Source organism: Canis lupus, chromosome 20, assembly GCF_003254725.2.
Source record: "Canis lupus dingo isolate Sandy chromosome 20, ASM325472v2, whole genome shotgun sequence".
NCBI lineage: Eukaryota > Metazoa > Chordata > Mammalia > Carnivora > Canidae > Canis > Canis lupus.
Window position 1 is genome coordinate 8,962,698 of NC_064262.1, and position 13,502 is coordinate 8,976,199.

A 13,502-nucleotide genomic window follows, 5' to 3' on the forward strand; every position below is an offset into this window, starting at 1 on the left:
GCCGCCAATCAGCGGAAGCCGCCGGGGCCTCCTAGAGAAGAGGCTGTGCTCTGGGGCTCCGGCTCCTCAGAGAGCCTCGGCTAGGTAGGGGAGCGGGACTCTGGTGGGAGGGGGGGGTCCGGTGGACGGGCGGGGAGACGGGTGGCTGAGGCGGTCCGACCGAGAGACGCGGGTCGCCTTTCCCCGCGGGAAGTCGGGGGTGTAACGTTTGTTAGGCTGGAAGGGAAAGAGGTTGGCCAGAAGTAGGCAGGACCGTGGCCCGCCCTGCGGCAACCGGAGGGGGAGGGAGGAGAGCGGAAAAGGCTTGAATCCGGACGGGGCCATTGCTCCTGCAGAAGGAGGAGCGCTTCCGGCTCACCTCTCGTCACTGATTGGCCGCTTCTCCTCCCGCCGTGTGTGAAAACACAAATGGCGTGTTTTGGTTGGAGTAAAGCGCCTGTCAGTTACGGCCTCGGGAGTGCGCAGCCGCCTGGGGACTCTCGCATTGCTCCCTGGGTGGGATGGGTAGGTAGACGGGGTGGGGAGAGAGCTGGAGGAGCGGGCGCGGCCGACCTCCCGCGGGGGGCGGGGGCGGGGGCCGGGGCCGGGGCCGGGGGGCGGGGGGGGTCAGTGAAAGTGCCTCCCGAGCCGGCGTCCCGCCGCCCGCCCCCCGCCCCTTCCTCGCGGGGAGTAGGGTTACCCGCCGCCCGTGTGGCTTCGGCACCTGATTGGCTGCTGAAGCCGGGGAACGGCCCCTTGCCATTGGCTCGGGTCCCAATTGAGCGAAACCACTGAGCGGGTCAGCAGGGGGGGCGGGGGGGCGGGGAGGCGGTCGTTGGTACGGTCCTTCCCGAGGCCCCGCGCCGCAGTGTCTGGCCCCGCGCCCCTGCGCAACGTGGCAGGAAGCGCGCGCTGGAGGCGGAGGCGGAGGCGGAGGCGGGCTGCTGGGCCGAGGCTTCTGGGTGGCGGCGACCGCGGCTCCGCCCCGGGCGTCCGCCGCCTGAAGGACGAGACGAGCTGGATCCGCTCGCGGACTCGCGGGGGTGGGGGGAGGAGCGGGGGTCGGTCCTGCTGGTTTGTGGGAGGGAGGTGCGTGGTCTCTGAAAATCGGCGCGAGCTGCAATCCTGAGGGATCTGCAGTGGAGGAGGCGGAGAGAAGGCCGCACCCTTCTCGGTAGGGGGAGGGGAGTGCCGCAATACCTTTATGGGAGTTCTCGGCTGCCTCCTGTCTCCTAAGGACCGCCCTGGGCCTAGAAGAATCCCTCCCTCCCCCGCGATCTCGTCATCGCCTCCATGTCGAGTTGCTCCTTCTCGATTGTGGGCGGGACTCTCTGTGCCCAGGCTTTACCTGGTGTCTGGGCGTTGTCCTGCAGGGGATTGAGCAGGTGTGAGATTTCTCTCTTCACCCTGCTTGAGTTTGTGTCACAAAATAATTATAATAGGGGTGGAGGAGGGAAATGGGAGTCCAGGCATTCATCTCGGGCTGATTTTATGCAGCAAGGCTGCGTGTTATTACTACTTAAGATCGTTTTTGTAGTGCTTTTCCTGTGGATAAAAGGAGGTTAAGGGCATGGTCATCTGAGTTTTTTACTCACGTCGTTTGAGAACGTTGTTTACACCACCAAAGTGTAGCATTTTAAATTAGATACTAATCTTAAAATTTTAGGCCCTTTCCGTTGCATCCCTAGGGTTAGGGATCGTAGCAACTCGTACTCCTACTTTGAATCCATTTTGCATTTCTTTTACTTGCTCTTTCAGTCCCCAGATATAGCATTGGCTTTCTCCTCTCCTGTTTTTGGCAGCCCGGTGAGTCATCAAACCAGACAGATCAGTTCTACTGCCAATTAAGGCTACCCAGTTTGAAGTGAGGCCTCTTACCCAGTAATGCATTTTTTTCCTCCTTGAATGTTTACCTTGTTTTACACTTGATCTTTTTCCTCAGCTAGGATTCTACCTGTTGATCCCTTTCTCTTCAGAGTCCGGTTGACCTTGACTGTTGCCTTAATGAGAATTAGATATGAGGTTCAGTAACCTCTCCCTTTTATCTCCTTTGAATACCTCTCAATCTATCTTTTTATTTCTGTTCTCATCAGTTAGTAACTGGGCTTGATTGATGTAATGCTGATAGCCTCCACACTGGTGTCTCTGCCTCTGGAATCCTCTTCTGAGCCATCTAACGTGTTGCTGTGACAACTGTCCTAACATACAGAGTTGAAAGTGACTGATGGAACCTCTTACATTAGCTCCTACTACTTACAGGATGAATTCCATCAACGGGAAGGTGATACACAAGGCGCCTCAAAGAGCTAACCTCCTATTTCTTGACAGCTTTTTCATTTGCTACAATTTTCTACATCGACTTCAAACCTTACACAGCTGGAATCATACTGAATTGTTTGTTTACCCAAATCATAGTGCCATTGTCCCATCTCTGTAGGCTGGTTCCTTCTGGAATGGCACCCGGGCTGCTCCTTACTCTTCAAGACGGTTAAGATTCAGATACCATCTCCCCTATGATCTTGTCTTCTGTGATCTATCTTCCTATAAGCCAGACACCCCTAAAGAAAGGTTTGCAGTGCTTTCTCCTGAAATGATAGCAGGTCGAATCAGCATTTCTCAGGTTGTTGTCATTGCTCATTTAAATTATTTTAACTATTCTGAACTTCTTGAGGGCACAGGTTCTTGTTAAGTCTTGTACCACTAAGCTCCTAGTATATTCCTTGATATGTAAAATGGAGTGAGTGACATGTGGATGTCTCTATAAGGTTTGATAGGTTATTGGTCTCTCAGGTAGTTTTTTAGTGATTTAGGTTAGCACTGTCCAATAGAATGTTCTGCTGTGATGGAGATGTTCTGCATTTTTGCCAACCTGTATGGTAGCCACCAACCATATATTACTATTAAGCACTGGAAATGTGGCTACTGTGGCTAAAGAACTGAATTTTCAACTTGATATAATTTAAATTGCCACTGTGTACATTGTAGCTATAGCCACAAACTTTTGTTGGTGGGTTGCTGAACACTTAATATGAACGTTGATAATTTTTTCTTCATAATGAGCAGTAGGAAAACAAAAGTTGGCCCATTTAATTTTTTTCCCTACTTGTTTGACCTGTATCTGTACTAAAGCTGTACTTAGCTGAAAACTAAATTGAACAAGCCATTACTAAAGTGAAACTTGCCTTAGACAACAGTATGTTGAAAAAGCAAGGGTTAACTAATTTGGATTTCAAAAAAGAATGGATAATGAATTTTAGGAAATTGGGATCTCATTAAACCGTAATGGTGACAGAAATTTAGTTAGGAATAGGGCCATATTTGATATTAATGAAACCAGCTCTAAATTTCAGTCCTATAAGTTCTCATTTTTGGAGGAACTTCATCAGAGGAGGCCAGGCCTTAAGTGTCCTATTTTGTTAGGAAACCATCACAAAGTTAGTTTCAACCTGATAAGTTAATAGACCTATCCTGACACCAAAATATTTTTATTTATCTGCTAATCTAGCATGTTGTAAATTTCAGGTGTGTTTTTAAAAGACCAGGTTTTTTTACTTTAAATTTCTCAGAATATGAACCCTTAGGATAGGAGTCTTAAAACTCAGTGCACACAGATAGTTGGCTTGTTATTTAATGCAGATTTCCAGTCTCACAGCCAGAGATTCTGAATTCACCTAAAACGGGTGGGAAGCACTGGAATTCTGTATCATGTTCCTTACTTGCTTATGTTGGGAGCCCAGGAACCACACTACAAATAACAGCCACCCTGCTATGGTACATTTATATATCTGGCAAAAATGATTACAACCTCAGAGAGAAACCTCTTTCTAGTACTTTGTGCACTTTCTACTTCGTAATTTTTTTTTCCTCAAGTTTATTTTTTCCTTTCGAAAAACAAGTTGAGAGATGAAGAGTGGTAATATTTAATAGTTTTGGAAGCTTGCAGGTCAGATTCTTTTTCTTGTAAAAGGAATGTTAAAATACTCCATTTCTTTGAATAACAGTATTGCCTTTGTTGTCTTTTTTCCCCACTAAATGCATGTGTCAGGGACTGATTTTTGATTCCCCAGTGCCTAAACACAGCTGGGTACTCCAATTAATGTTGGTTTTATTAATTTATACATGAAATTGGTTTTCAAATAAAAGCTAAGTCCACAAAACACTGACACAGGCTCCTTTTATGGAGAAATTTTAGGCTCATACTTAACCCAAGTCTCCTCATTCTATTTATAAAGGAGACTGATGATGCATCATGGTCTCTAAATGCATTTGTCCACTGTGGAGCTCTTCCTTGGGTTTCCTGTATGAACCATTCCTCTTCCTGTGCTTCACTTCCTTGGGCTTTATTTATTTTTTGATAAACCAGCTACCTATCTCTTGTTGAAGTAGAGCCATTTTGTTTCTTATATTTCTAGGATAAAAGTATATTGAGGGATCCCTGAGTGGCTCAGCAGTTTGGCGCCTGCCTTTGGCCCAGGGCGCGATCCTGGAGACCCGGGATCGAATCCCACGTCTGGCTCCCGGTGCATGGAGCCTGCTTCTCCCTCTGCCTGTGTCTCTGCCTCTCTCTCTCTCTCTCTCTCATGAATAAATAAATAAAATATTAAAAAAAAAGTATATTGAACACTTACATGAGAAAGTTGGAGGTTTTTGAATTTTTTTAGATTTGCAAAATTTGAACATGTTTTTGCTATATAGTTTTTTTTTTTCTTTAAGATTTTATTTATTTTTAGGGAGAGGGAGAGAGAATCTCTAGCAGATTCCCCCCACTGAGTGCAGAGCCCAGCATGAGGATTGATCTCAGGACCCTGAGATCATGACCTAAATTGAAGCCAAAAGTTGGTTGCTTATCTGCTTAAGCCTCCTAGGCACCCCTCTGCCATATATTTTTTTAAGCAAAGAGGAGGTTTGGTATAATTATGCTTTGCAACTGTTAATCCAGAATATGATAGGTATCAGCATCACAAGGGTAAGACTACTCTTTTAGGCCAATCTTAATTCTAGAGCACTTTGTTAGTAATATGTGTAGGAATCCAGTAACTTTACTCGGAGGGCTGAGAATTCTTGATTTTGTTAATCTGGTGGCATACTACTTTATAGTGGAGGACTTACTTCTCCAGAAGACATTATTTCTTTTTTTTTTATTTTTTTTAATTTTTATTTATTTATGATAGTCACACAGAGAGAGAGAGGGGCAGAGACACAGGCATAGGGAGAAGCAGGCTCCATGCACCGGGAGCCCGACATGGGATTCGATCCCGGGTCTCCAGGATCGCGCCCTGGGCCAAAGGCAGGTGCCAAACCGCTGCGCCACCCAGGGATCCCCAGAAGACATTATTTCTTTATTTTCTTCTTTTTTTTTAAGTAGATTTTTTTTAAAGATTTTATTTATTTATTCATGAGAATACATAGAGATGAGAGAGAGAGAGGGAGAGGGGGAGGGAGGGAGAGGGAGAGAGAGGCAGAGAGAGAAGCAGGCTCCATGCAGGGAGCCCCATGTGGGACTCCATCCCAGGTCTCCAGGATCACGCCCTGGGCCCTGGGCCGAAAGCGTCGCTAAACCGCTGAGCCACCCGGGCTGCCCTGAAAGACATTATTTCTTATCCATGACTCCCCATTCTTAATGGACTGGGTAAGAAACTGAATTGAGAACTGTTACTAGATGGAATTAAACACTTAGGTTTATTTTATCCAAACCACGGTTGAACCTGATGGATTATTCCTGGTATGGTATATACCTTCTTGGTGATTAGAGAAATTTATTTCTGCCTCTCATTATAGTCAAAGTCCTGATTACAGTTAATAATCCTGTTTCCAGCTTTATGCCTCAAGTGTTTAGTCATCACTGATTTTTACCAGTTTTCCTGGTACTTAGCCTGTTTAATTTTGTATTTTGTTTTTAGCATGTTTAAGATGTATCTTCCTTCTGACAGCACGAACACATTTTCAGATCATATTTATAGAACTGATTATTTACCAGCTAACGAACCCCACATCTAGTTTATGGATTCTGGTCAAATCAGTTAATACTCTTCAGAGCCTTTCTTCTTTCTACTGATTTTTGGTTAAAAATCTCTTCCCAGACTTTTTTTTTAATATAGATAATGACAGCATAATTCTATTGCATGCTATAGGCAAAGGCTAATGGAAACAACTGGGTTAGAAGAAATGAACTAATAATAATCAGTGCCAGCTATGTATCCCATAGAGTGCCAAACTCATTGCCAGTGTATTGAGTGTTGTCCTAATTCATAAAACCCCATCTTTCAGAGAAGGAAGCTGAAACTCCATGAAATTGAAAAAATTTTCTGTAGACACACCAACAAATTAAGGACCTAGGATTAAAACTCTGGTCAGGCTTGCTTAGTCAGTATTCCTTACCAGCATATGGTACTGCTTTCTCCAATGGAAAGTCTTTCTTTTTAAATGGAACCGGTCTTTCAGGACATTAATCTGACTGCAGGATACTGGATGGGTTCCAGGGATGGAGAAATTTGAAGGTCCTTTTACAGTAGTAGTCAGACATGAGGTAATGTGGTTTGGTATAGAGCAATGGCAATCCCAATGGGAAAAAAGTTAAAGGACTCGATAACTAATTGCAGTCACTGAGAACTGTCTCAGCACAAACTTCTCAAGGAAGCCTTTCTTGATGCCCTCAGCTCCACTGCATTAGGTCCCTGGCTTGAATGTTGTTCTAACACTTCTGACAATGACAAATTAGTAATTGTGTAATTGGAGATTTTCCCTACTTTTAAAAAACCTAGGGCAGCTCTGGTGGCTCAGTAGTTTAGCACTGCCTTCAGCCCAGGGTGTGATCCTGGAGACCTGGGATCGAGTCCCTCGTTGGGCTCCCTGCATGGAGCCTGCTTCTCCCTCTGCCTGGGTTTCTGCCTCTCTCTCTCTGTGTCTCTCATGAATACATACATAAAGTCTCTAAAAATAAAAATAAAAAAACCTAAAGGTTGCTTCTTGAGGGCAGTGCAGTGCTTATTTATGGCTGTGTCTGTTGCCTAAGCACAAGGGAGGTTTTCAGGGGTAAAAGTAATACTAGGATTATGTTATTTACCTTTTCATTTTATTCTCACAAGTGTGCAGGGGCTACATGATGCATGATAACGTTACTGATACTAATCAAATAGTGCTGTATATTGAATTATCTAGAATTTCCCTAAGCAGTATGTTTAGGGTGTGAATATTTACATGTGTAAAAATTAGTTTTTTGGTTATACCTTCTGTATAATCCCAGCAATATTGTGCGATTGTTATTTTGAAATCCTGTAGTTTTCTGGGAGCCTAAGCATAAACATAAGTATGTTCTGTGTCTTGGTGCAGTGTTTTAAATGTAAGTACAACTTTTTTTTATAATTGAATAACTATTCTAAAATAAGCCAATTTATATTTTTCTAAAGAGTGGATCACGGCTGGCTTAGTAAAACATGTGACTCTTGATGGAAGTTTTGAGCCCCATGGTGGGTATAGAGATTACTTAAAAATAAGACATTTTTTAAAAAGAATGGATGAATCATTGGCTTTAAAAAAATTATAAGACTATTTGTTCAACCTATAGCCACTGCTTAAAAATGCTAAAAAGATTAAACCAATATACAACAAACTTCTCTCATAGAACGAATCAACTCCAAAGAAAATAGAAGAAAAAGAAAAAGCTACTGTAGTATCTTAAAGACAAGTTATTATATGACATTGTTGGAGAAACATTATACAGTTGGAGTGCCTGGGTGGCTTAGTCCAGTCTATTGAGCATCTGATTGTTGATTTCAGCTCCTGTCATGACCTTAGGGTCGTGGGTCAAGCCCCACATGGAGCTCCCTGCTCAATGGGGAGTCTGCTTGAAATGCTCTCCTTGTCCCCCTACCTCTGCTCCTCCTGACTCATGCTGTTTCCCTCTCCCAAATAAGTCTTTTTAAAAAGCTCCACAATAAGAAATTTTACCAAAAAATCATAGCAGTGCCATTTAACAGTACATTGTCCTATTAAGCATTTGTGTGCAGACGTGAAGTCTGTTAAGATCTGTAGAAGTATATTTAAAACTTAAACCTTGGGATGCCTGGGTGGCTCAGCGGTTTAGTGCCGCCTTCGGCCCAGGGTGTGATCCTGGAGACCCGGGTTTGAGTCTCACATTGGGCTCTTGCATGGAGTCTGCTTCTCCCTCTGCCTATGTCTCTGCCTCTCTCTCTCTCTCTCTATCATAAATAAATAAAAATTAAAAATAAATAAAAATAAAAAGTCATCTCTACACCCAATGTGGGGCTCAAACTCACAAACCTGAGATTAATAAGAGTCCCGTGCTCTACCAACTGAGCCAGCCAGGCATCCTTTGAGTAATTTTATAAAATCCCCTGATTTATCTTGGTGTTTTCACTAATGGTGAAAAACCAAAAGCTGATAAAACTGCTGGCATCTTGGTATTAATCAAGGCAGTGGCATCAAAGTGTAGTAGTTATTCTTTACTGCTATGCATTTGTAGGGTGAGGTGAGGGGCACCTGGGTGGCTCAGTTGGTTAAGTGTCTGACTCTTGGTTTTGGCTCAGGGTCACAGGTTTGAGACATACTGCCCGCCCCACCTCTGCACTCCTCTGCGCTATTTTAATTAATGAAATCTTTTTTTTTTTAATGTCTTTTGAAAATAGTAAAATCATTTTATGGAATCTGGACTTCAGTATGTAACTTTAGTATGAGTGATGAAATAGAAAGTTTGCATAAAGTATTTCAGCTACATGTTAAATTATAGTGGTTGTCTCAATTCATGCAGTTGAGTTGCAGGCTGAATTAGGTATTTTCTTTTCAGAGCACTTTTACCTAAATGACTGTCAGAGTTGGGTATCTGGCAGACATTTTTTCAAATATAAAAAAAGTGTATCTTTTGAGGTAAATAATTGATAGCAGTTGTTAATAAAACTCAAACTCTGAAGTGAAAATAGAGCCCGCTTCTTCCCCTCCTCTTCCCCCTTCCCCCTGCTCATACTTATGTGTAAATAGATAAATAAGATCTTCAAGAAAAAAAATTAGAATTTTGGGAAAACTTGTATCCACTATCAGGAACTTCACATCTTCCTAATACTTAAAGGGGCTTATTTTTTCTTTAATGAGCTAGGTGGTGATATTAATATGATTTGTACATATCGTATAATGAACTGGGCCAGCATTTGGGAGAACTTGATGAACTGGTATTTTCCAAATAACCAATACATGAAATGACAAAAATTGCAAATAAGTAACATCTTAGCCAATTGAATATAGAAGATAAAAATCCAGCTGCTTTCTATTAAGTCAGACATTTAAGAGAAATGAATTGCAAAATGAAAATATTACTCTATTGAAAATAAAGTTCCATGAAAATATAAATATGTTAATAAATTACTGTTTTAAATTTGTTGTTTAATTTCTAACATGGTAAAACTATTTATCTTAATTTTAAGAACATGAAGGGGTCCCAAAGCCAGAGAGTAAGAAACAGCGGCTCTAATGCAGTGTACATAGTAGGACTGTAAATGCCTGTTGAATAACTGGATGGAGTTTAAATGACTCCCGGTATTTATTAAGCTTGGAGGACTGGGAAAATGGGCGTGCTAGGACAGGAAGCAGATTTTAGTGGAGAAATGTATGTTCGTGTTTGAGGTGAGACCTACGAGGGTAATAAAATCTTTTAAAAAACATTAAAATACCATTCTTTCTAATGAAAATGCTTTTATCACAAAGTATCACTGAATAGCTATTAATCTCACAACTGATTAGCAAGAGTATAAGGGTGACACAATAGTAGGCTTCTATAAACAATGATAGTTTGGGGGCACCTGGATGGCTCAGTGAGTTAAAATGTCTACCTTCAGCTTGGGTCACCATCCCAGAGTCCTGGGATCAGGTCCTGTGTTGGGACTTCATGCCCAGTGGGGAGCCTGCTTCCCCTTCCTCCCGACTCGTGCTCTCTCCCAAATAACTAAAGTGTTGTTGTTGTTTTTTAAACATTATAGTTTTCACATTATGCATATTCTTAAAATTTGGTATAGGAAAGACCTGTGTGTGGTGCTTCTCCTGAACTTAAAAAATACCAAGGTACAATAATTTAGTTTTTCTCAGAAAATTTTCAAACTTCTTTGGTATTTCTCACAGAATTTTCAAACTTTGACCATATCCCCGAGATTCCCACATAATATTTCACCTAAACTTCTTGGAAAGGCTAAGCTTAGACTGAGGATGTCTTTTGGTGGTGGGGGGGGGGGTGTGTCTTTTTCTATGGCTAGCTCACTAACATTAAACGCTTATAGCTTTGCTGTACTCGTATTTTATGGACCTTTTAAAATACTTTTCAAGTTTTGGTCCATGCAGTGGAGACCTGAGCAGTATCTGACATTGATATACCACAATCTACAGTTCTGGCAGTTTCCTGAAAGTTTAAACTATTTTAGAAGAAATTTTTTTAAAGGTTTTATTTATTCATGAGATACACAGAGAGAGGCAGAGACACAGGCAGAGGGAGAAGCAGGCTCCAAGCAGGGAGCCTGATGTGGGACTCCATCCCGGGACTCTGGGATCATGCCCCGAGCCAAAGGCAGAAGCCCAACTGCTGAGCCACCCAGGCGTCCCTAAAATAAATTTTAGAACAAATGTTTCCCTTTCTAGCTCTAGCACATGGTCAGTCTTTGGGAGATAACCATCTTACTTTCATTAAATTTATAAAATCTTTGTTAATTTTTTTCCCTTCTAAAGTATATTGACTCTTACAATAATAGAATGTCTGGCAGGTAATTTGGCCATTTTGTGCTCAGATTATAAAGATTACCTTCCCCTTCTTTTGCATTCCCGTGGTACAGGAGGCCCAATTCAAGGTCACATAACTAGTTGGTGACTGCATCACGTATAGCTCAATCCCTGCTCTTCAGAGTCCTCAGCCCATTTCCTGTTCCTGTCCCCAGATTACAAAACATAATAGTAGGGAGGATGATAGCAAGCTTGCTGAGTGCTCACTAACATATTTGCATCATCCTAAAACCAATCTGGTCATGTTTTTACATTGCTATTTAATAGGACTAAAGCTTATGATGGGTCAAGCACAAATTTGGGATACTTAAAAACTAAACCAACATGCAAAAATAACAATTATTTAGCAAATATTAAATGTCCACTTTGGCAGATACTATGCCAGGCATTTGATAAACAGTGGTGAAAACAGACATGGTCCTTTTCCTTACCACTTCTGCAGATTACTGACCCAACAGAGAAGTTTAAATGATTAAGAGGTGAAGGATTATTTTATGGTGAACCCAAAATAGTGAAACTATGTGTTCTGATGGTAAAAACTCCAGTCTAGAATATAAAACCCTTGTAAGTGTCTTCCCTCTAATTCATGCTGAAGTGTGGGGTAGTAGATCAGAGAGAAACCAAACTAGGACTATTGGCTATGCTGCTAATATGAACTCTCTTCTTTCAAAGGAAAGAAATGCTATGTCCTTTTAGTCTAAATGTGAGATATCTAAGAAGGTATTGAGTAGTACTAATATATTACTAACACGACACTGTAAATCTAAGCTGAATATAGCCTGAAACTGAATAAAGACTTCCACATGTACCTCAACTACTATGTCCCAGGGAAGTACCATTTTTACAAGGACTTACTAATATTCATTTTATTTTCCACCACCTCAGAAAGGACTTTAAGCAGCTGGAAAAACAGCTAACTACAAATATAGGTCCAAGAGAAAATAGAAGAATTCTCATTTAGTTTGCTTTTTCTTAAAAACTATTTGAGAGTGTGAGTGGGGAAGTAGAAGAAACAGACTCTTCTGAGCAGGGGAGGGAGGGAGCCCAATGTGGGGCCCCCATCCAAGAACCTGGAGATCATGACCTGAGCCACCCAGGCACTCCTTATAAAGTTTTTAATTCAAAGACACATCAGTATGTTCTCTATTCCTTTTAAGAAACAACAAATACTTTTGACAAGTTTATGTTGGACTTTGAAAAGGAACACCAGGGGATCCCTGAGTGGCTCAGTGGTTTGGCACCTGCCTTCGGCCTAGGGCATGGTCCTTGAGTCCCATGTCGGGCTCCCTGCGTGGAGCCTGCTTCTCTCTCTCTGTGTCTCTCATGAATAAATAAAATCTTTAAAAAAGGGAAAGGAACACCACTTTTGTGTACTCAAGTTTGGCTTATTGGTCTGATACTTAACCTACCAGTGTATTTGTTCTTTACAAACAGAAATGTGGGCAGCCCGGGTGGCTCAGCAGTTTAGTGCTGCCTTCAGCCCAGGGCCTAATCCTGGAGACCGAGGATCCAGTCCCATGTCCCTGCATGGAGACTGCTTCTCCCTCTGCCTGTGTCTCTGCCTCTCTGTGTCTCTCATGAATAAATAAAATCTTTAAAAACAAACAGAAATGTACCACACTGCTAACAGTAAAGTATGTGCCAATTCCTTTGATCAATCTTAGTTCTCTATTTTAGTTTTATATATTAATTTTAATAGCATGCATATTTTGATTTTTAGGGCAGATAGTAAACTCTCCAATTGGTCTGGTAAGATTTCATCTTATTTATTTATTTTTTTTAAGATTTCATCTTTTTTTTTTTTTTTTTTTTTTTATTTATTTATGACAGATACAGAGAGAGAGAGAGGCAGAGACACAGGCAGAGGGAGAAGCAGGCTCCATGCACCGGGAGCCCGATGTGGGATTCGATCCTGGGTCTCCAGGATCACGCCCTGGGGCAAAGGCAGGCGCCAAACCGCTGCGCCACCCAGGGATCCCTAAGATTTCATCTTGTTATGGGGCAAACACTATTCATAAAATGGAATGTTTCATTTGTTTTTAAAGGGTGATGTAAAGCCAACATGAAAAACTAAAGAGCAAAACTGCATAGGCAATGCAATATGGCCCCAAATGTTCTGGCTGTTTTCTTCCTTTCCTTTAGGCCAGGGTAGCTTTCTATCTCCCACAATGGAAAACAGGAATTGCCATGAAGCCTGAAAATAAATACTCAAAACCCAAATCCCAGAGCATTTTAGTAGTCTTAGGATCTTGAAAAAATTTTAAGTAGTAATTACCTGGCCAGTCTGTCAAAAAGAGTTCCAAAGCTCTGCCTAAGACTTTAAATTCCATTCACCCCTTTTGCTAACAAAGGTGAAGAGCTTTAGACCAATTTAAACTGCAAGCTGCAATTTTATTAACACTATTTTTCTCTTAAACCAAGTTCATCATGCTGACATTCCCTGTGTTGGGAGGTACAGATACCATTAACCGTCTTCATTATTTGCATCACCAAGGAGTTCTTTCCCCATCTTGTTCTGAAGGATGAATAAAAGCTTGAGGTGTACGTTTCAGAAGATAAACTGCTGCATGAAGACCCCCTATATTCACCCAGACAGTATGTACCTTCCGCCAAACATGTCCCATTCCAGATAATGCCTGTGTATACATAAAAAGGAAAGAAGTAAGTAGCAGGTAATCTGTAGACCAACCAGCAATCTATTTGCCAGTAAGAAACTATGGGGGAACAGAAAACAAATCATACTCAGTATC

The 13,502-nt window shown here is 42.0% G+C and overlaps 1 protein-coding gene and 1 long non-coding RNA gene across 6 annotated transcripts in view; one reads left to right on the forward strand and one right to left on the reverse strand.

Moving 5' to 3' along the window:
- Positions 1-13,502, forward strand: part of LOC125753210 (uncharacterized) — a 21,493-nt gene continuing 7,991 nt past the window's right edge. The window contains exon 1 of the long non-coding RNA XR_007404432.1: positions 1-84. This is a non-coding gene — a long non-coding RNA (uncharacterized LOC125753210). The remainder of the gene's footprint in view (positions 85-13,502) is intronic.
- The window catches only part of THUMPD3 (THUMP domain containing 3), a 23,291-nt gene continuing 22,911 nt past the window's right edge, over positions 13,123-13,502 (reverse strand). For all 5 annotated transcript variants that reach the window (XM_035702714.2, XM_049098639.1, XM_025450882.3 and 2 more), the window contains one exon: positions 13,123-13,388. In XM_035702714.2, the coding sequence (XP_035558607.1) occupies positions 13,239-13,388 (150 nt within the window). In that variant the 3' untranslated portion in view covers positions 13,123-13,238. The remainder of the gene's footprint in view (positions 13,389-13,502) is intronic.